Source organism: Chionomys nivalis, chromosome 10 (genome assembly GCF_950005125.1).
Source record: "Chionomys nivalis chromosome 10, mChiNiv1.1, whole genome shotgun sequence".
Taxonomy (NCBI): domain Eukaryota; kingdom Metazoa; phylum Chordata; class Mammalia; order Rodentia; family Cricetidae; genus Chionomys; species Chionomys nivalis.
In genome coordinates this window covers 24,805,545-24,828,864 of record NC_080095.1, presented here as the reverse complement: position 1 = coordinate 24,828,864, position 23,320 = coordinate 24,805,545, and the positions used below count along the sequence as shown (strand labels likewise).

The 23,320-nt window shown below is 42.7% G+C and overlaps 1 protein-coding gene across 2 annotated transcripts in view; it reads left to right on the top strand.

The window, feature by feature from the left end:
- The first annotated feature begins 9,056 nt into the window (after positions 1-9,056).
- Positions 9,057-23,320, top strand: part of Golga5 (golgin A5) — a 35,015-nt gene continuing 20,751 nt past the window's right edge. Inside the window, exons 1-6 of one of the 2 annotated variants that reach the window (XM_057783278.1) lie at positions 9,057-9,266; positions 11,721-12,279; positions 15,979-16,203; positions 17,377-17,596; positions 18,191-18,314; positions 20,584-20,787. In XM_057783278.1, the coding sequence (XP_057639261.1) occupies positions 11,739-12,279; positions 15,979-16,203; positions 17,377-17,596; positions 18,191-18,314; positions 20,584-20,787 (1,314 nt within the window). In that variant the 5' untranslated portion in view covers positions 9,057-9,266; positions 11,721-11,738. Of the gene's footprint in view, positions 9,267-11,717; positions 12,280-15,978; positions 16,204-17,376; positions 17,597-18,190; positions 18,315-20,583; positions 20,788-23,320 lie in introns of both variants that reach the window. The other variant, XM_057783277.1, reaches the window with a different exon arrangement.

The following is a 23,320-nucleotide window of genomic DNA, read 5'->3' as shown; positions in this document are numbered from 1 at the left end:
ACCAAAGAAAAAAGAAGAAGAAAGAAAGAAAAAAAGAAAAAAAAAAAAGAAATTGACTCCAGCAATAGCTAACCCATGCCTATGATAAAAACATTAATTCACAAATTCTTCCCTGGTGACCTAATCTCTTGTTTTTGTATTGAGACATGGTCTCTCCTAGGCCAGACTGGTCTTGAACTGGCTATATAGCTAAACTCCTGTCCTTCCTGCCTCAGTTTCCTAAAACTGTGATTACAGGCCAGTAAACTGATGATTTCTTAAAGGGCCCACCCTGAGCATTGTTACACTGGGGGTTACATTTCCAACTCATGAATCAGAGATATGATCAAACAGTACCAGGGTAGGTCTAGTTTTCCTCGGGGGCTCAGTGGTGGAGTCTCTCAGAGCAGTTTAGCCATGAGGAAAGCAGCAGAGTTACCTGTCACATCTGGGAATGTAAAATGTCACTCGTGGACACATACTCTGTGATCCGTGGACAAAAGAATAGAACAATGCTTATTTCACTTGGCAATCCCGATAGAAGGCACAGATGGATGTTTAAGTATCGAGAGCCCTCTGCTGTTAGTAGCTAGAAGTGCACAAAGAGCGTCAGTTCCACTGCCCCAGCCCCAAAAGGGTTTCTTTGTAGTTTTGGACCCTGTCTTGGAACTTCCTCTAGATCAGGCTGGCCTTGAACTCACAGAGATCTGGCTGCCTCTGTCTCCCGAGTGCTGGGATTAAAGGTGTGCGTCTCCACTGCCTCGTGCATCCATTCCATTTTAAAAAGATTTTTGTAGGGCAGTGGTGGCACACGCCTTTAATCCCGGCACTGTACTTGGGAGGCAGAGGCAGGCAGATCTTCGTGAATTCGAGGCCAACCCGGTCTACAGAGTGAGTTCTAGGATGGCCAGGGCGACACAGAGAAACCTTGGCTTGAAAACAAACGAACAGTCGTGCTGGCCTTTAATCCCAGCACTCGGGTGGAAAAGGCAGGCAGATCTTTGTGAGTTCAAGGCCAGCCTGGTCTACAAGAGCTCGTTCCAGGAGAGGCTCCAAAGAGAGAATAAACAAAAGATTTGTTATTATTGTGTGTGTATGTGTGTGTGTGATAATAGGGTATCACACAGATCCCCTGGGGTTGGAAGAGACGACCAATAGGAGTGCCGGGAACTGAACTCTGGTCCTCTGAAAGAGCATCAAGTGCTCTTAATTGCTGATCCAGCTCCTCATCTCCCTCAATTTAATTTTCTTTCTCTTTTTTCTTTTCTTTTTGTTTGATTGGAAGTGAGACCCCAGCCCCCTGACACCCCTGTATCCAAGGACTCTGGGATGTTTGTTCAAAAGTGAGATCCCAGCCCTCTGACACCACTATATCCAAGGAGCCTGGGAAGTGTCACCTCAGCCCCTGGCCTGGGAGTTGCCTTAGATCAGACTCTACCTCCAGAAAAGCCCATCAAGCGCTGCCCCATCCCCAGAGAGGGTCAGGACCACACCCACAGGCTATTTAGGCTGCCTCTGAAAAAAAGAACACGTGGTCTTCGGGTTTTGCATGGCCCCCCTTCTATCTCCCCCCTACACCTGGCCATGCTTTTCCTGTCACCAGGGAGCACTGCATTGATTGGGTCTAATCTGGCCTGATTGGAATTATTTGCGTCAGTGGAGAGGCTTGTTTTAAGATTATTCCATATAGCCGGGTGGTGGTGGCGCAGGCCTTTAATCCCAGCACTTGGGAGGCAGAGGCAGGTGAATCTCTGTGAGTTCAAGACCAGCCTGGTCTACAAGAGCTAGTTCCAGGACAGGCTCCAAAACCACAGAGAAACCCTGTCTCAAAAAACAAAAAAAAAACAAAAAAAAAAAAAAAAAGAAAAAAAAGGATTATTCCATATATATATATATTTGGTTTTTTCAAGACAGGATTTCTCTGTGTAACAGCCCTGGCTGTCCTGGAACTCACCTTTAAACCAGGCTGACCTCGAACTCACTGAAATCTACCTGCTTCTGCCTCTCGAGTGCTGGAATTAAAGGCGTGCACCACCATCACCCGGTTTCGATTTTATTTTCTGACATCAGGTAGAACAAGAAAGTGGAATGTATTGAGAGCCGAGTAGATGATGTAATGAGAGCCGAGTAGATGATGTAATGAGAGCCGAGTATGAGAGCCGAGTAGATGATGTAATGAGAGCCAAGTAGATGATGTAATGAGGGCCGAGTAGATGATGTAATGAGAGCCGAGTATGAGAGCTGAGTAGATGATGTAATGAGAGCCAAGTAGATGATGTAATGAGGGCTGTGCATACTTGGGGGGCAGAGGGGAAGGGCTGAAGGCCTTTGACCTTCATGGAGTCACAGAGCAGACCTGTTTAACTTCATTTGTCACAGTAAAATGTTTCCAAAGTAGCCCATCACACTCACACTCCTGTCAGGAATGTCCCTCTGTTCCAGCAGTTCCACATCCTCTCTGTCTTTTTATTTGGTGACTATGGAGGGAAACTACAGCATTTTCTCCTATTTTTAATTTGCACTTTTCTGGTGACTAATAATTTCACACACTTTTTCATGTACTTTTGGCCAATCAGATGTCGGAAGGACTTGATATATATATATATAGTCTAGGGGATCTTGAAATGGTGCAGTCTTTGGGCTTGGTGGGTTTCATTTTCCCTAGCAGTTAAAGAACTAAAGGGCAGGACAGACCTGAAGCACAACAGTGGCAGAGAGAAATGCCAGGCACCGCAGACAGAGCTAAGGAAGGCATTTGACGGGGTGAGGAAGCACACACATACAACAGACACACAGAGATAAAGACCCTCTGCTAAGCAGAGGCTGAAAAGTCCAGTCTCCTCTGGGGTTCTAAAGCCTCTCTCATAGAGTCGGCCAGTTTGAAGGAAGCTAGGATGATAGATTGGCCCAGAACTGTGGACGGGACATATCCTAATTCAGTGCTGAACTTGTTGAGCCTGCCCATCGGTAGGGAGCCTGCTAATGGGAGACAAAAGCAGCCAGGCTTTGTCTCAAGTCTCAAGGTTGAGCAAGAAGCTGGCCATCTTGGAGATTCCGCTTTTCTTACCTAGCTATGGCCCCTCCCCATCTGTCTGCCTTCCAGGGAGTCTAACTCCCACCCTCGCAGACTGTTCCTGTTTTTAATAATTAACTAGTATAAGTGGAATTCGGGTGTGCACACCAAGAAAAGTTTCTCTGCCTCTTGACTTTATTCTGTCTCTCTCTCTCTCTCTCTCTCTCTCCTTTAATCTGAGCACTCAGGAGGCATGTGATTCTTTGTGAATTTAAGGCCTCTTTTTAAAAATAATTTATTTTAACTTTAATTTATGTGCATTGGTGTAAAGCTACAGGCAGTTGTGAGCTGCCATGTGGGTGCTGGGAATTGAACCTGGGTCCTCTGGAAGAGCAGCCAGTGCTCTTAACTGTTGAGCCATCTCTCCAGCCCTCAAAATTAATTCTTAATTTTTAAAATTCAAGCTTGGATCTGGAGGGGTAGTTTAATGGTTAAGAGCTCTTGTGTTCTTGCAGAGTGTGTGTGAAGGGTGTAGTAAAGAAACTGCCTGCATGGCTGCTCCATTGCTGGGATGTTTTTTATTATGAATAAGAGAGGGAGAATATCCAGAGGCATCAGAAAGAGTTCAGCGCACAGAGAAAAGAAAGCAGATTGAAGATTGCCAGGGCTGAGGGAGTGAGAGAACAAGATAGCAATAGATGGGGAACAGAGCACAGTGAGAAAAAGGATAGCAAGAGAATAGGGAGGGGAGGATAAGAGAGGGGGGGACAGCAAGGGATAGAGAGAGGATGAGAGAAAAGCAAGAGTGGGAATAGAAATAGAGAGAGAACAGTGAACACATCATGTGGACTATAAGGAGGATGGGAAGCTGAGGGAGGGAAGGGCAGGTTGGTCGGATGGTCTTTAAAATGTATAACAGGGGCCTGGAGAGATGGCTCAGAGGTTAAGAGCACTGCCTGCTCTTCCAAAGGTCCTGAGTTCAATTCCCAGCAACCACATGGTGGCACACAACCATCTGTAATGAGGTCTAGTGCCCTCTTCTGGCCTTCAGGCATACATGCAGAAAGAATATTGTATACATAATAAATAAATAAATAAATATTAAAATAAAATAAAATGTATAACAGGAACTTGATACTGAGGGAACCTGGAGGCCAGCATGGGCTTTGATCGCTGACAGGCGCCACAGGTAGTCATATGTCCCTTTGCCAAAGGTAAGGGAAACGACTCCTCTTGGTAGGTGGGAACAGGTTTCACAAGCTCCTGAGGAATGCTAGCTTTTATCTAACATCCAGAAATAATCCTCCTGTAGTCCAGCTTGAGGTCACTTCTGGATATATGGACTACCTGGGACCTAATACAGAGGACCTGGGTTTATTTTCCAGCACTCACATCTAGGGGATCCAGCACCCTCTTCTGGCCTCTGTAGATAGATAGATAGATAGATAGATAGATAGATAGATAGATAGATAGATAGATAGATAGATAAGGGCTGGAGAGATGGCTGTGGGGTTAGAGAACTGACTGCTTTTCCAGAGGTCCTGAGTTTAGTTCCCAGCAACCATACGGTGGCTCACAACCATCTGTAATGAGATCTGGTGCCCTCTTCTGGCATGCAGGCATACATGGAGGCAGAATACTGTATACATAATAAATAAATAAATCTTAAAAATAAATAAACAAGCCGGGCGTTGGTGGCGCACGCCTTTAATCCCAGCACTCGGGAGGCAGAGGCAGGCGAATCTCTGTGAGTTCAAGTCCAGCCTGGTCTACAAGAGCTAGTTCCAGGACAGGCTCCAAAACCACAGAGAAACCCTGTCTCGAAAAACCAAAATAAATAAATAAATAAATAAAATTAAAAAATAAACAAATAAATAAACAAACAAAACAGATCTATGTTTTCAAAGTTCAAATTATAATCTTTCAGGGCTTGTTTTTGTTTTTGCCTTAGCCTGAATAAAAGTGCTTTGTTGGCCTCAAGGTCACAGAGCTGTTACCTTTGTTAACTGGAGGTTTCTTTTCTGCCCACCACCAGTTCCTGAATAACCACTCCAAGGCTTAATATTAATTACAAACTGTTTGACCTATTAACTCAGGCTTATTATTAACTATCTCTTACAACTTAAGTCAATCCATTTCTATTATTCTATAGTTTACCACAAAGCTTGTGACTTGTTACCTCACATCTTGCTTCTTCCACAGCTGCTAGCATCTTCTTGACGCCACCTTCTTTCTCCATCTCTGTTTGGATTTCCTGCCTGGCTCTATTCTGCCTGAATATTGACCAAATCAGCTTCTTTATTAACCAATAGTAATAAAATATCCACAGTATACAGAGGGGCATCCCACATCCTCCCCTTTTTCTGCCTATTTAAAAAGGAAGGTTTTAACATAGTAAAATTACATATAACAAAACAGGTATCAAGCAAGAATACAGTTATTATATTTAGACTATTTGTATTTGATAAAATTAAAGAAAATACTCTATCATCTATTCCATCTTTGTGAGTCTAAAGCTTCATATAAAAAAAATAAAGTTTCATATCTAATTTATCTTTTATCATAACTAAGGAAAACTATAATTATAACTACCTAGTCTTCAACTCCATCAAAGACCCCAGAAGGATAAAATATTACCTAAGTAACCAGGAAGTACATTCTAAGCAACTTCCAAACTCTAGAAATGACAGAGATATATCTGGTTGCCTGTAGAGTCACCCAAAGTTCTGTAATAAAGTTATTTACTTTGCATATTTTGACATATCTTTTTGGAAATATTTTGTTAGTTTGTTTTACTTTTTTGAGGCAGGATTTCTCTCTGTGGCCTTGGCTGTCCTGGAACTTGCTCTGTAGAGCACCCTGTGCCAATATTTTATAAGCCAGCCACTGGAAATGATATATAAGCAATTTCCTCAATCTGTAGTTTACCATTACATGAATGACATTTTACTATCTGATTCAAATGTAGATACTTTAGAAAGAATATTCCAAAAAGTAAAGACAATTTTTTGATTTATTGGGGATTAAAAATTGCTCCTGAAAAAATACTAAGCGGAGATTCTGCTATGAAGGTCCTGGGTATCTAAATCAGTCCTTGGGTTTGGCAGCACACAAAACCATTTTGCCGGCCCGTCTCAGTGTATATTCATGTTAAAGAATTATTGTTCTGAGGCCAAAACAAATCAAACATAAAATTTCCTTCTGGAGTGAATGGCTGCTTCACTTTATTTTTTTAAGTCACTTACAGGTCAGATCAAGATCGGCTGGTTAATTTGGGAAAGATGCTGACACAAATATCCTTCAGGATCAGCTTTCCAAACTGAGAGAACCTTGAAACCATGGTTGTTATAGTCAGGCCTAGAGGTGGGACAGGGTTAGGACAGCATTAGGAGACAAGGTTTCTCTGATGCTCTGCTTGTCCTGGAACTCACTCTGTAGACCAGGCTGGCCTTGAACACACAGAGATCTACCTGCCTCTAACTCCCTGAGTGCTGGGATTAAAGGTGTGAAACCACCATTGCCCGGCACTAATATTTTTGATGAGGAAGATTTGGTTCTGTCTCAACTGTTTTCGTTTTCACCTTTCAGTGGTTAAAAACATTGCTTTAAGCACTTCCGGGGTCACACTAGCCTAGATTTTAAATCTCAACTGTGACATGGTATGCTTGGTTTGAATGAGAATGGGCCCCATAGGCTCATTTATTTTTGAATGCTTGCTCTTTATCTGATGGAACTCTCTGAGAAGGATTATGAGGTGTAGTCTTGTTGGAAAAGGTGTGTCACTGGTCACTGTGGATAGGCTTTTATGTTTCAAAAGCCCATCCCATTCCCAGCTGGCTCTCTCTCCCTCCCTCTCCCCCCTTCTCTGTCTCCAACTTTCAGACCAACATGTAAGCTCTTAGCTACCGGACCAGCGCCATACCTGTCTGCCTACAGGCTCTGTGCCATGACGGCCATGGGCTCGAACCCTTTGGAACTGTGAGTCCCCAAAATAACTGTTTTAATTTGAATCACAGTTGAAAAGTTTCTGCACCCTGATAAGTCTCTATGTCAACACAATAATCCAGGTCAGACCAAATCAAACCGAATTAGAAAAAGCCCAGGTATAATGAATAATACCACGCGCCTGGATGGTCTTCCAGCCCCCCACCCCCCCCAGAGAGGAGATGGGAAAGGAAGACCAAAAAAACCACGTTTGTCTTCTGGGGGGGCAGTTTAAATACCCTGTGGGAGTAGTCTTGAGCATCTCCGGGGAGTTGTTCTCATTTGGCGAGCTTTCTCGGGGACGGGGTCTGGACTGAGGCAACTCCATCAGCAAAGATGGGTCATATGATCAAACCAACATCAGAGGAGCTGGAAATGATATCGCCATCCTGGGATGTGTTGCAGTCACGTGATGATAAATAACCCTTAACAGGAAGAGCAGCTTACTAGCTGAGAGCTGCAGTACCACCTGCCACTCAGTAAGAACAGTGCATTCCCGAAAGCGCTGTGAGAATTGAATGAACTCTGCTCGAGGATCCCGGCAACTGTTCTCCATTGCATAAGGGCTCTAAACACAGAGAGCAACTATCTGCTTCTGCTGCTCTTCACTGGGCTGGACTAAACTGACTCGACAGGAAGAAAATGGTTTGCAATTACTCCTAATATTTAACTTGGAGTCTAGGAGCCCAGACTTTGGAGTGAGATGGACCCCCCTTTTCAGGACACACAATCTTGGACAGATTAACATCTCTGAGTCTTAGTTTCCTCAATGCCTGAATGCACACACTTGAGAATATATTGTAGACACTTCATTAAGATCATATTAGCTTGTTCTGTTCACCCAGTAGATACAGCATCTAGTAAGTTGTTGAACACAGATTTTATATTGAACAACGATTTCAGAGTCTGTGAACTGTAGGCAGAACATAAATATAGTACTATGGGAAGTCCTTTTCTCTGTCTTTTAGGTCTCAGCTCAAGTTATCGCTTCTTCAAATGATAGCCTGATTTATTTTCCTGCCTCTGGTCATTTCTCCCTGTTTTTATTGATTTACAACTTGGTAATGCTCTGACATTATTGTTCAATCATTGGTTTAGCTAATATCCACCTCTGCCCCTTGAAAGCAAGCTCCATGGAATCAGAGGTCAGGTTTTCTATTTTAAATTATATTCTTTTTTTTTTTGTTAAATGCTGCTCAGTTTCACAACAAAGCAAATTTATTTAGTTTAACAGTCATGTTCCTGGAATGTGCACGTGCACATAAGTTTCATGAAAATGCCTTTGAGCTTATGCCTCTATCTTATTTAATAAAATTACTCTCATATCTTTTTTTACTATGTAAACCTGACAATGAAACATATCTCCAACAGGACCTGCTGAACACTGTGCTGGAGGATCTCGGGCCAGGTCATTCAATTCCTTGTGGATTCTCTTCAGAGCCATGGTGGGAAACGGTGGCGACGGCCCCCGGGGCGGGGACGGGGGAGGGACGGGGAAGGGGCGAGGGGGGGCCTGAGACCGCCCGAGCGGTCGCGAGTCGGCCGGAGAAGACCGGGAGCTCCGAAGCGCGGATCCGACGCTCAGCTACTGGGCCTGCCGCAGCGGTCACCGCATCACCCGGCGGCAGCCCCTTTATGCGCTGCTGCCACAGCCGCCGCCGCCGTAGCCGCCTTTAATGTGTGTGTGTGTCTATCTCTTTCTACTATGTGGCTGGGACTTAGGCCGTGGTGAGTAACAATTTGTATACAATTTGTATACTGAAACATCCGACATGCCCAGGGCTCACGTTTTCTGTGTTCCCAACCTCTGTTTCAGTATCCTCATCTATGAAACTTTTGGATTCCAGAGGGAGGAGGAGTTTAGAGGCCTGGGCGGGCTCACCAGTTGCTCACATCCCACCCACTTCAGTCCGGACCCGCCCCTGTCATTGACGTAACCTGTGACGGGCCACGCCCCCTTCGTAGGCGTGACCCTCAATGTTGTGCCAGCCGCGTGCAAGCGGGAGTTACGTCACACGCACGGTGTTCGTGTGCGACCAGCGGGAGAGGGGCGTGGCCAGGCACTAGGGCCCCGCGGACGCCGTTGCCGCCGCCTGAATGGCCTGTTAGGCGGCGGCCGGCGGCGCTGGGCTCTCCGCCGCTCAGGCAGCTGGGCGGCCACTCTGTTTTGAGGTCCTCGCCGCCCTTCCACGTCTCCCGGAAGAGGTAGCCGGCAGGTCCGGGAGCAGCCCGCTGCTGTGGCGGCCCGGGTGGGCGACCAGGCAGTGGCCTTGTCTCTCGGCTTCCTCAGGTGAGGCGCGACCAGGCCGCGGTCGGGACGGCTTGGCATGTGGGACCCGGTCTCCGCCTTTCCCGAGTGCCGTCGTGCTCGGTCTTCGCCCAGGGCCGAGGGAGGGGACGCCACAGTCCCGTAGGCTCCGGCCACCGAGGCTGACTGTCCCCCCCCCTCGGAAACTTAACTTGTGTGGGGGCGCAGTGGGTCGTGTCATCGCCTGCCGGGCACCCAGGGTTGGTCAGACCGCCGGCCAGACAGCCGTGCCTGACCGCTGACCCCTGACCCTGCCTCTGTGTGACATCTGACCTTTCAGGTTGCTTTGCGCCACCGAAGTCCCCATTTGGAGTCTGTCACCGAACGAAAGTCCAGGCCCTAGCTCGGTGTCTATAATCCATGTGAAGGTCCCCGGTCGTGTTTTAAAGTCCCGTTAACTTTCAGATGGGAGGCAAGACATTAATTGATACGTTGTCTTTAGGCTTTTTTTTTAATTAGGAGAGTTAATTTTCTCACGCTCATCACCAAATTTTACTTTACGTTTGTGTGGAGTTTTATAAGTGGGAATGCATGTCACGTTAACGTTTTTATTTGACTTCTCGTAAACTGACATACACACCTAATGAGTTTCCTGAAGAATGTGTTTAAACAGTGAACTCCCTGACGAGGTTAGATGTGGAGAGAAAGGGGTTAAACGGTGGGCTTGACACTGAATTGACTTAGATTTCAATGTCTGAGGTGTCATCTAAGCTCTGGGACCTTGCTAAACTATATCCATGTTTGTTTTTTAGAGGACATTGCGATCTACCACATACTGTAGCTGAGAAGGTTATTCGTGATGGTGTTTGCACAGCACTTGGCAGATAAAGATGAATTGCCTCAGTAGTGTTTCTAGGAGTGCCTGTGTAGGCTAGACTCTGGGAATTCATTAGTGAGCCAAACAGAGATTGTGTCTAGCCACCCACCCCCCTTCCCCCAAGAGCGAGAGACAGATGTTTTAAAAGCAACAGCTATAATAACCAGAAGCACTGTAAGGCAAAAGAAGGGCGAAGGGCATGCACACAGAATAAAAGGGCTTAGCTTAGATGATAAGGAAAGATAACTCCGATGCTAGTGAAGAAAGCATTAGAGTTGACATTTCCAGGGCAAAGGCATGCTAACTACATTCATCAGTCATTGTTGACTTTGCAGTTTACTTTATACTATAGCATGAAGGCTAATTACTTCATTGCCTTCACCTATGTGGCACCTATAAGTGTCCAAATGTGTTGGATAGATAGTCATTTAAAAAAATTTGCACGCAGCTTAACATGCACATGGTGGGTACTAAGTATTTATATAGTTAAAAATTTGCTTGAGACCCTGTATTCATATATAAATCACTTTAACAGTCATAACTTTTGTAATCATCAGAAGGGGTTTTCTCCCCAAGTTCAGCCCTTTGAAACAAATTTCAGAGAACTGTTTTTATTTGGTTGTAGTGGAATTTTGCTAAGCATGTTCTTTGTTGTTTGAATCCTGTATGGATTTGTTAAGGCATCCATGAAAGTGTCCTAGGCTGAATAGATGAGACCATAAAAGTTGATCTTTCTAGCTTTTCTAAGTCCGAGATGAAGGTGTTGACTTTGTATATATATTTACTTATTAGTTGTGTGTGTGCTTGGAATTGTGTGGCCAAAGGACAGCTTTCTTGAGTCCTCTGTCTTGTTCCCCTATGGGTTCCAGGGATTGAATTTAGATTGTCAAGATTCAGGGCAAGCACTTTTGCCAGCCCAGATGCCTTGCCTGAGGCTGATTTCTGAGGATTCATTTTTGGCTTACATATGACTATCTTCTAGCTTGGTTTTACCTTCTCTCTCTTTATGACTGTTTGCGTATATGTTTCTTCTAATACAGACATCAGTTTAAATGACACCTTTATAGGCCTCACGTCCTTAAAGTCACATTTTGAGGTCTCTAGGTTTGGAGTTAAGTATATGGACTTTTGGGGAACATAATGTAGTCTCTCACATATGTTTTTGCTATGTTAAGATTTGTCCTTCATTGAAATAATAAGGAAAATAGTAGTAGTTGTAATGATGATAGCAGAAGTTACTAGAGGGGGTTACTGTATGCCAAGCATCTCAAAAAGTATTTTCCCCTATTGTTTGATTATAAAGTCATTCTGAGCTAGGTATGGTTATGAGTCCCTGTAGCCCCAACTATAGATAGTTCAGATAGGAAGACCGTTTGTTCACAGTAGCTTGGGCAGCACAGCACAAACCCATCACAGAACATTTAAAAACATTCTGTAAGGAAGTGTACCTGCTGTCCTATATTTTCAAGGTAAAGTTTCTCATCTTCTATTAGTAACTTGTTCAAAGTTGCCTGGCTAGTAACAGGCAGGTTAGGATTTCAACCCGGAACTCTTTCCAGATGATAAACTGATCATATCTTGTCCTTTTTTTTTTTTTTTTTTAACATGTTCATCAGTAGGATTATCCTGCTGCCATCATGTCTTGGTTTGCTGATCTTGCTGGAAGGGCAGAAGATCTTTTAAACCGAGTTGATCAAGGGGCTGCAACAGCTCTCAGAAAGGAAAATACCAGCAACATCTTTTATAGCAAAAATACTGACTATCCTGAACTTCACCAGCAAAACACAGATTCAACATACCAGACTGGACCTAAAGCTAACTACATTTCCTCAGCTGCTGATAACATCCGGCAACAAAAAGCCACCGTCATAGCTGGCACAGCAAACGTGAAAGCAGGATCCAGGCCATCCGGAGAGGCCTCCCATCCCACTGAACATGCATCTGTCCCTAGGCCTTCGTCGCAGTTTGTTCGAAGGAAAAAGTCAGAGCCTGATGATGAGCTGCTGTTTGATTTTCTTAACAGCTCCCAGAAGGAGCCAACGGGGAGAGTGGAGATCAAGAAAGAGAAGGGCAAAGTGCCCGTGTTTCCAAGCTCTCAGTCCTCAAGCGTCAGTTCTGTGGACACAAGTGTAACCACCACCAAGCCCACTGAAGAGAATCCTGGGAGCCAAAGTCCTGGTAGTTAATCAGCCCTGTTTCTTTCAGAATCAAGCAGATTGGATGTGTCATCCTAAGTTAAAATGTTTGAATAATATTCTTTACCAACTATTGTAGGATCTATCCTCACAGGTGTAAGACAAGGATCTTTGCCAATGTGTGGTGTAAACAAGGGTGACAGCGTTGTCTACATTAGTCAATACTGTGTTAGAGTAGGGATTGTGAATGTTGTCTGCTGACCTTTGCCATACCCATGACTAAACTCAAGCTTACATACACTAGACAGCCATTCTTCCACCAGGCTGCATCCCCAGTAGTTTTGCTTGTATTCTGTTTCCTATCCTTTTTTTTTTTTTTTTTTTTTGGTTTTTCGAGACAGGGTTTCTCTGTGGTTTTGGAGCCTGTCCTGGAACTAGCTCTTGTAGACCAGGCTGGTCTCGAACTCACAGAGATTCACCTGCCTCTGCCTCCCAAGTGCTGGGATTAAAGGCGTGCGCCGCCACCACCACCCGGCTCCTATCCTTTTTTGTGTTAGATGTTACATCTTTTTTCCCCTATGAAGCATTTGTCTATGTTACTCTAAAAAATACTAACATACTTTTATCACCTTAAAATTTTAGTAGTTCGGGGCTGGAGAGATGGCTCAGCGGTTAAGAGCACTGCCTGCTCTTCCAGAGGTCCTGAGTTCAATTCCCAGCAACCACATGGTGGCTCACAACCATCTGTAATGGGGTCTGGTGCCCTCTTCTGGCCTGCAGGCAGACACACAGACAGAGTATTGCATACTTAATAAATAAATAATTAAAAAAAAATTTAGTAGTTCTTGGCCAGGCACAGTATGTAAGCCTATTATCCTAGCTACTTGGGAGCCTGAGGCAAAAGGATAACAAGTTCAAAACCTTCCTGGGATACAGAATGAATTAAAGGCCAACCTGGAAAATTCTGTGAGATCCTGTCTAAAAATAAAAACTAATAATTAAGGTCTGTGTATAAAACTAAATAGTGCAGCACTTGCTTGGAATGCAGGAAGCCTTGGTGTTCAATCTTATACTACAAAATAGAAAAATAGAATTAGTAATTCTTTAATATTGAGTCAATATTCTGATTTCCTGTTTGATCATATTTTTAAGAATTTGGAAGAGGGGTTTAGTGGCACATCCATTTAATATTAGCACTTGGGAGGCAGAGGCATGTAGATCACTGAATTTGAGGCCAGCCCAAGTCTATTCCAGGACAGCCAGGACTACACAGGGAAACCCTAGAAGAAAAAAAGGTGTCTTTAAGACTCCAAAGAAGAATTGAGGTTTTTTTTTTTTTTTTCAGGGGCGAGGTTTTGAGATCTTAATATCATTTTTATCTTTAGGCTACCCTATAGTCTTTGTTTTGCAATTTATTTATTGACTAACATGTAGATTATTACAAATTATGTGTAAGTGATAAATACACTCTAAATTTAATTATGATTTTTCTTTTGACTTTGAGCTACTTAAAAAATTTCCCTTGGTTACAGATATGAAATTTTCCATTTTTTTTTATAAATTTTAACTTGATAACTTTGAAATCAAATAAAATAGCCTGTGAGTTTTAGTTAATTCCAAGTGTGTGTTTGTGTGTATATGTGTATGTGTGCTTGTGTGTGCTATTGTAGATGCTCATATATCTAAATCCTTGCATTAAATTTGTAAATTATACTTTCAGATCTTTAACCCACTTTTTTTGGACCTACTGAAGAGCTGTCAATATTTTAAAATATTTATGTTTATTTTCTGTAGGTGTGTGGGTGCACTTATGCACAGAAGCACATAGAGATCAAAGGACAGTTTGAAGGATTTGTTTTTCTCCTACATGCGTTCACTCCTATGTAGGTCCTGGGGATTTAATTCAGATTGTCAGGCTTAGCAGCAAGAGCCTCTTCCTGTTGAGCCTGTAGTCAGATATTTGGGGGAAATGTCTTTCTTTACTTATTTATTTGTTGGGTTTTTTTTTTTTTTTTCGAGACAGGGTTTCTCTGTGGTTTTGGAGTTTTTTTTTTTTTTTTTTTTTTTTTTGGTTTTTCAAGACAGGGTTTCTCTGTGGTTTTGGAGCCTGTCCTGGAACTAGCTCTTGTAGACCAGGCTGGTCTCAAACTCACAGAGATCCGCCTGCCTCAGCCTCCCAAGTGCAGGGATTAAAGGCGTGTGCCACCACCACCAGGCTTATTTGTTGGTATTTTGAGACAAGATCTAGAGTTTGTAGTCATCCTGCCTCATCCTCTTAAGTTCCTCCTAAGTGCTGAGATTACTGGCATGTGCCATAAACCTGGATCTTATTTGTGATATTAGTTTTGAGAACTATTCTAGCCAAGGTTGGCCTTGATCTCATAGATTAGCCTCAATCTTTTTTATTTTGTGTGTGTGTGTGTGTGTGTGTGTGCTTTTCTGAGACAGGGTTGCTCAGTGTAGCCTTGGCTGTCCTGGAACTCTGTAGACCAGGCTGGCCTGGAAATCACAAAGATCTGCCTGCCTCTGTCTCGCTGGTGCTGGGATTAAAGGCATGCACCACTATCACCTGGCTGGTTAGCCGCAGTCTTACAGTGATCATTCTGCCTCAACCTCCGAAGAGGTGGGATTACAGTATGTACTACCTGGATTTCACCTTGTTATCACTTGTCCATCTAACCTTGTGAAAAGTTCCCTTCTGCCCACGTAATTTAAAAAGTAAGTTAAATGTGGGGCTGGAGAAATGACTCAGTGGTGAGAGCACTGACTGCTCTTAGAGCACCTGGGTTGGATTCATAGCACCCACAAGATGCTATGGGTCACTACTGTCTGTAACTCTCTTCTGGCTTCCATGGACACAGGGCATTTACAGGGTGTACAGACAGATATTTGTACATATTAAAAATATGAAAGTAAGCGGGGCGGTGGCAGTGCACACTTTTAATCCTAGCACTTGGAAGACAGAGGCAGGTGGTCTCATTGAGTTTGAGGCCACTTGGTCTATGGAGTAAATTCCAGGGCAGCTAGGACTACACAGAGAAACCCCGTTTTAAAAACAAAACAAAACAAAAAATTAAAAGTAAAATAAGTTATGTGTGAATTTGTATCAAAGTTAATTAAAAACAAGATAGATTGAACTCATCCTTTGGAAGGACCTTTTGATTTCGGTTTGGTTATCATAAATTGCTGTGACCTATTGTACTAATCTTATTGCCTTGAACCCCACAGCTATTCTGTTGTGCCTTCTCGGTGTTTTTAGTGTTAACACTTGTATCCCCTTTTTTCTTTTTTAGTTTTTTGAGACCGGGTTTCTCTGTAGCTTTGGAGCCTGTCCTGGAACTAGCTCTTGTAGACCAGGCTGGCCTCGAACTCACAGAGATCCGCCTGCCTCTGCCTCCCAAGTGCTGGGATTAAAGGCGTGCGCCACCACCGCCCGGCTTGTATCCCCTTTTTTCAAAACCATTTTAGAAATAAGGAAATCCAGTGTTTAAATTATTTTTGGCTTTCTCCTTTCCAGAATTGTTTTTATATTCTGTTCCTTTTCTTCCAGTGTGTCCAGAGGTTGAAGATCCTTGCAGGTCTGTAGACTCCATTTATGAGAATAGATTTTTATTAGGAACTAATGATATTTTTATGGGATCCTAACTATAGCAACCAACTCACCAAGAGGCATTCCAAAAGCAAGTGAGTCTGCTTACATAGTGACAGTGCTATTGTACCGAAGTGTGTTCTTGTTTTGCAGAAGTGAATAGTTCTGATTCAGTGCCTGAAGGCCACCAGGAATCCTCAAAGGAAAGCATGGCATCTGAGGCCCCCAGCACGGAGCACAGCCAGGCACCCCCTGATGGGAACAGATCACATGAATTATCTAATCTCCGCCTGGAGAATCAGTTGCTTAGGAATGAAGTCCAGTCTTTAAACCAGGAAATGGCCTCACTACTTCAGAGATCCAAAGAAACTCAAGAAGGTAGAACCAGTTCTTCTATGAGCACAAAACAGAATTTTGGCTAGTTCAGATTTTTAAGACATCACTAAATTAAAAAAAGGGAGGGGGGGGAACAGAACGTTACACTGTAGCCTAGGCTAATCTCAAACCTGTAGCAATCTTTCTGTTTCAGCCTAACAAATACTGGGTGTACATGTGTAAATTATTAATTTAAGAACCAGTAGAAACTAGATATTAATAAAATCTAATTATTCACTTTATTTATTCTGGATTTTAAGGAGAACTATTTCATGAACCAAAGTTGGGGTTAAGTGCTAGACTCTAGTAGGCAGTGTCACAGTGCTGCCGCTCCAGGAACCATAAATGACCATGGGATTCTATGTGAAAAGTGACATGACTGCAAGTAGATAATCCCTAGTTCTTTAGAAATGATTATTTAAAAAACATTTGGGACTGGAGAGATGGCTCAGTGGTTAAGAGTATTGGCTGCTCTTCCAGAGGATCCAAGTTGTATTCCCAGAACCAATAGGATGGGTCACAACCATCTTTAACTTCAGTTCTAGGGGATTCAGTGTCCTCTTCTGACTTTCAGGTACACTGGCCATGCATGTGATGCACATACATACATGCAGACAAAACTCCCATACATGTAAACGTAATTCTTTCTAAAAAATTAATAGCTGGGTGTGGCACATGCCTTTAATCCTAGCATTCAAGAGGCAGAGGCAGGCAGATCTCTGAGTTTGAGACAAACCTGGTTTACAGAGTGAGTTCAAGGACAGTCAGGACTATACAGAGAAACCCCGCCTTGGGAAAAAAAGAAAACAACGTGTCTGTGGTGTGGTAGCGACAGAGAGGATGCGAATACTATGACTGGCTGAGGAAGAAAGGATAAAGGAAATGTCTACCCTGGTTCCTAGGGCCAGTGAGAGCAGTGTGATGGAACAATGGGAAGTTTTATTTACCACTGAAGAAGGCAGAATAAGATTATTAAAAAGACTAAAAAAAAAGCTTTGGTTTGCCTGGACTAATACAGACATGAAATGTTTTGAAACTAATGTTTCATGAAACCCTATGAAGTTTATTTCGATACTTTTAAGATTGTTTTTGGTGGCAGACTACATATATCACTAAGCATATCATAAAAAGATGTATTCTGTTTTGCTTGAGTACAGAAATTTTATTTTTTTCTAGAATTAAATAAGGCAAGGGCAAGAGTTGAAAAATGGAATGTTGACCATTCAAAAAGTGATCGAATAACTCGGGAACTACGAGCCCAAGTTGATGACCTTACTGAAGCAGTGGCTGCAAAGGATTCCCAGCTGGCTGTGCTCAAAGTGCGACTGCAGGAGGCTGACCAGCTGCTGAGTTCCCGCACGGAAGCACTGGAAGTCTTGCAGAGTGAGAAGTCACGGTAGGTAGTTCTGCTAGTCAAGAAGGGCAAGCTAGAGTACACGGATGCTAAGATTGTAGTGTTTGCAACCTATGAACAGTCAGCATCCTTAGAAATTCACAAGAGGGAAAATTTCTTGTAATGTTGGAAATGTGAGTGATTAAAATGGATTCATTTTTTTAACCATTGAGATACATTGTTAGAAAACTTGAGAGTATTTGAAAAGCATAGTGCCATCCATATATTTAATTTATGGTATGCACTTATATTTGTCCTAAAAATACAAAAATATTCTGTTCAGAATGTCTAGGTTGGGGCTGGAGAGATGCCTTCAGAGGTTAAGAGCACTGGCTGCTCCTCCAGAGGACCTGGGTTCAATTCCTAGCCAACCATATGGTAGCTCACATTGTCTGTAACTACAGTTCCAGCGAATCTGACATTCTTACATCGACATACATGCAAGCAAAGCACCAGTCAATTAAGTAAATAATTAAGAAAAAACAATGTCTTAGGCCACCTATTTGGTTTGACTAATTCAGATGCTCTAGGAATTATGGCACCTAATTGCTTGCTCTCTGTGGAAGTGTGTTCTTTGATGTGATCATTTTCTTTTAGAATAATGCAGGATCACAATGAAGGCAGTAGTCTACAGAACCAAGCTCTGCAAACTCTTCAGGAGAGGCTGCATGAAGCCGATGCCACTCTGAAGAGAGAGCAGGAGAGCTACAAACAGATGCAGGTCAGAAGGAGATACTGCATTCTTCTGTTGCTCAGGCAGGGGGTCGCCTCTGTACTTCATAGTACATTCATTCCTCAGCAGAATTCTACCATGCATTTGTCAAACAGAAGCCTAGATACTTGAAAAAATTATCTTAATTCTTGCTAAATTAATTTTATGTATTAGAGAAAATTAAAATGATTAATGTTCATTAGAGTTGTGTATCTGTCATTGAATTTGGTTGTAACAACCATTGCCAATTCAGTAAATGCCAGCTTGGGGTATCTTGTTTATTTTTATTTAACCTTGTCTAGTTCTAGTTTAACCTGATTCATTTATTTCAAGAGAAAATTGTACGTACTTTTTACATCTCTATTATTTTTGTTTTATTTTGTTTTGTTTTGGTTTTGGTTTTCTTGGTTTTTTGAGACAGGGTTTCTCTGTGTATCAGCTCTAGCTGTCCTGGAACTAGCTCTTGTAGACCGGGCTGGCCTCAGACTCACAGAGATCCACCTGCCTCTGCCTCCCGAGTGCTGGGATTAAAGGTGTGCACCACCACTGCCCAGCTGGGGGATTGTTTTTGTTTTTGTTTTGTTTTTGAGACAGAGTCTCACTTTGTAGCTCTGGAAGTCACTAAAGACTTCACTATGTAGACCATGCTGGCCTCAAAAATTGCAGAGGTCCACTTGCTTCTCCCTCCTAAGGACTGGTATTCGGGGCATTCAACACCATGCCCGGTTTAATGGTTTGTTTTTATAAGACTCAAGGATGAATCTATTGGACAGTCAAGGTTTCAAACTCTTATTTTGCGTCTGTAAACATTCTAAAATCTGAAAAAACAATTCTGAAATACTTCTGGTCATGGGGAACTTTGAATAAGGGGTAAACAACCTGCTCAACTTGTAGTTCATATTAGAAAATATTAATGAGAGGCCAGGTGGTGGCAGTGCAGTCCTAATCCCGGCTCTCACGAGGCAGAGGCAGGTGGATCTTTGATTTTGAGACCAGCTTGGTCTGCAGAGCAAGTTCCAGGACAGCTAAGACTACACAGAGAAACCTGTCTCGAAGAAAAATATATATTAATAAGATATTTTACATTGTCTTCTGAGTTTTTAAACACGATGTACTTACTGGGCGGTGGTGGCAAAAATCTTTAATTCTAGCACTTGGGAGGCAAAGGCAGGTGGATCCCTGTTAGTTTGAGGCCAGCCTGGTCTACAAGAGCTAGTTCCAAGACAGCTAGGGCTGTTATTCAGAGAAGCCCTGTCTCAAAACAAAAGAAAGAAAGAAAAGAAAGGAAAAGAAAAGAAAAGAAAAAGAAAAAGAAAAAACACCCAAGCAACAACAAACAAACAAAAACCTCGTGTACTTTACACTTACAGCATATTGCAATTCATTCACTCAGCTATTGAAACTGTCTTCAGGGATATTTGGTTTATATTTAGATTCCTTAAAATTTAGTCACGTACCTAATTGTTCTAAAAAATATTCAAAAGTTTTTCTAAGAACAGGCTGTTCCCCAAGAAGCTAAACATAGAGACATAGAGTTCCTATAATTTAGCAGTTCTACTTTACATATCTCCCCAAGAGATTAAAAATGTGTGTTCACATAAAGCTTGCTGACTGTGTAGAGCAGTGTTCGTATCTGGGCAAAGCTGCAAATACAAATGTCGCTTGCTGCTGGGATAAACAACCTGTGGCATGCCCATACAAGGAAACCCTGTTAAGGCCATAAAAAATAATGAAATGGAGGCTGGGGAGAGGCTTTAGTACAGTGCGTGCTTTGCCAGCACAAGGACCTGAGATTGGATTCATGTAAAAAAGGTGGGCATGGTAGCACAAATCTGTGACCTCAGTTCTGGGTGGAGCTCTCTAACCAGCCAGTCTAGCCTTGGTGAGAGAATCTGCTCAAAATTAAATAAAATAAATAGTTGCTTTCACTGATCTGCTGAGGGTTGCTTCACCTTTGTGGCAATTCTACCTCTGCCTCCCAAGTACTAGAATTAGGTGTACAGCACCATTTCTGGCACATTTCTTAGAAAACAGATCCCCAGCACCAAAATTGGAAATTCCATTTCCCTAAGCCTCAGAATAGACCTTGTTGCACCTTGAACAAACTCCTAGTTAACTTTAATGCATTGCTGTGCTTGGGTGCCACAACTTTATGTATTTTTCTATTCTTTTTCACCTTACTGTTGGTTAGAGCTAATAAATCCCTTAAGATATCTGAATGCATGGATGTAAATATATTTCAAACTAAATGATAAGTATAATGTAAAATTTACCACAGAGTGAATTCTCTGCACGCCTTAATAAAATGGAAGTGGAACGTCAGAATTTGGCAGAAGCAGTTACTCAGGCAGAAAGAAAGTACTCTGAGGAGAAGAAGAAGGTTGATGAGCTCCAGCAGCAAGTCAAGCTACACAGGTCAAGCTTGGAGTCTTCTAAACAGGAATTGACTGACTACAAGCAGAAAGCTACACGAATACTCCAGGTAAGCATGAGTGTACACTCTGATGTACCCCTCACTGGGAGGCACCAGCACCCTAGATACTGTGAGGTGATGTGTTGGCTGTATTGCCCTGCTGCATTTGGGACCTTTTGGAAAGGGTAGAAATTCTGAGCTTACCACTGCCTGATTCACATCTTCAGCTTGCTACCTTTATCTCTTATAATGCTATTGTTGTTAAGTAGCTATGTTATATCCCTTTGGTGGTTCCTATAAAAACTGCAGTCACCAATGTAGCCTTCAGCTTCTCGTCAGAGAGCAAATGTGTGCTTTTGCTTTTATTTAGGATGGTCTGTCTGTCTATGCATGGGTTCCATCCACCTGCTTCATTTTAGTTGCTTCTCATACATCTCTCTGTTCTTATGTGTGTGATTACTGCTGCTGTGTCCTAGCTCACGGAAGCGTGTGGTCACTTAGTGGAAGACTGAGGACTAGATTTTGGGACCTCCTTCCAAAGAAGAAGAAAAATTAAGATTGTTTTATGTTTTGCTTTTTTTTTTTTGAGCTGTTCCCTGTTTTGTCTCAATGTCAGATATATCAGAATGGTTTAGGGCTATGCTGTCTTCACTTATTAAGAACTTATTTCCCTTGCTCCATCATATAATTTCTACCTATTACATTTCTGAACTTTTCTTCTCTGAAAGGTCTATAATGACCTGAATGTGTATTTGCTGTTATATTTTGTTGTTGTTTGCATATACTTTGACTTGGATGACACAGCCAGCTCTCACCTTCTTGGAGATCCAGTCTTCTGTGCAATACAGCCACCTTACCTTCTAGTATGTCTTCTCGTGTCCTTGTTTCTAGTCCTCTGGGGTCCTCTTCCTAGTCTCCAAAGAGTAAAGGTCCCTTTAAGTCTGTCCTAAATCCTCTTTCCTACCTTGTATTGCTGTCTGCTCACTCTGCTTATACCTGTCCCCTCATGAGACTTCAAGCATGCCTCTAACCCTCACCTCCTGACCTCAGGTTCTTGCTGCTTGGTTCTTTGGGTGTTGAGAGCCTCAACTCCAAACCAGCTTCTTTGTTGTTTTGTCCTGGAAAACATTGCTGTCAGCTAGCAGTAAAACATGCACCCCTACCACACACACAGTTGTTTACAAAACTTTATTTACTTATTTGTTTATTCTTTTTGATTTAAGGGCACATTCAGGTTAGCAGATTTTTTAAAAAATCAAAATAGGGGGCTGAAGAGATGGCTCAATGGTTAAGGGCAATGGCTGCTCTTCCAAAGATCCTGAGTTCAATTCCTAGCAACCACATGATGACTCACAACCACCTGTAATGAGATCTAGTGCCCTCTTCTGGCCTGCAGGCATACATGCAAGCGGAACACTGTATACATAATAAATAAATCTTTTAAAAAATCAAAATAATTTACAGGGTAAAGTCATTGATGCGGTACAGTAGGACTTGGAGAGAAAGGGATGCCAGTGTTCACTGCACTGAGCTTACACTATAAAGATAACTGTGAAGGGGGAGCAGGGAGGCTCACACAGGGTAGAGATTTAGATAAAGAAGCCGTGCCAGAAGCAGGGGTCCAGAGAGAACACAGTATGCCTGGGGAACTAGTGCCAGAGTTTAGGTGATGGCGAAAAAACCCAGTGACGGGCTGAAACCAGATTGTGAAGGCCCATTCAGGTTTTATCCTGTAGGTGATGGGGGAGAGGTGCTAAAGAAACTGAGTAGCATTATAAGATTTGAAATTAAGAAGCGTAGCAGCAGTGAAGAACTTAGGTAAGTTTGGTCTTCATTGCATCCTAAAGCAATATCTGATACTCAGTAGATGTAATGAAAGGAGTAAGTGAGATGATGAGAGCAGAGGCAAGTAGATGCTAACAGGTGATTATAAGACGTGTTAGGGCCTGATCTAGGTGTGTAAAGGTGAGAATGGCTAATGGGATAACTACTAGGTAGAAGATAGAATATTTGAGAAATTTAAATTGGAAATTTAATTGGAGGGGAGGGAAAGAAGTCAGATAGAATCTGGGATGACTCAGGGTATCTGTTTGCATGTAAGGGTGTTGTTTCTTGTCCTCTGAAAGGAACAAAGAGGGATTGTGGCATGTTAGGGTTGAAGGCGATTATGACAAATTATGAGCTTGAAAAATTGATAGGACATTGATGTGAACATGTCAGGAAGGTAGTTAGAAATTCAGGCCTAAAGCTCAGCAGAAGGTCTGGGTGTTAGCCACAGGAGATAGCATCAATTAGGGTGTAGGTAAAATCAATTGTGAATAGCGTGCAGCTTGCGGGGAGAAGGCCTAGGACTAATTATACAGTTCTAAACATCAGCATGTACAAATTGGGAGGAGAGCAGCCAGAGTTTGGAGAACCAGGGAGAAGTTGGGCCAGGGGAGAATGCCTAAGGACAATGATGGGCAGTTAGGCAGCTTCTGTGATGTGATGAGGACTAGGTAGAGTTCTTGGATTTGACCTGTGGAATCCCTGGGTTTCTCAGAAAGGGGAGGTTCAGTGTACTCTGGGAGATAAAGACATAAAGACAACGACAGCTTGACTG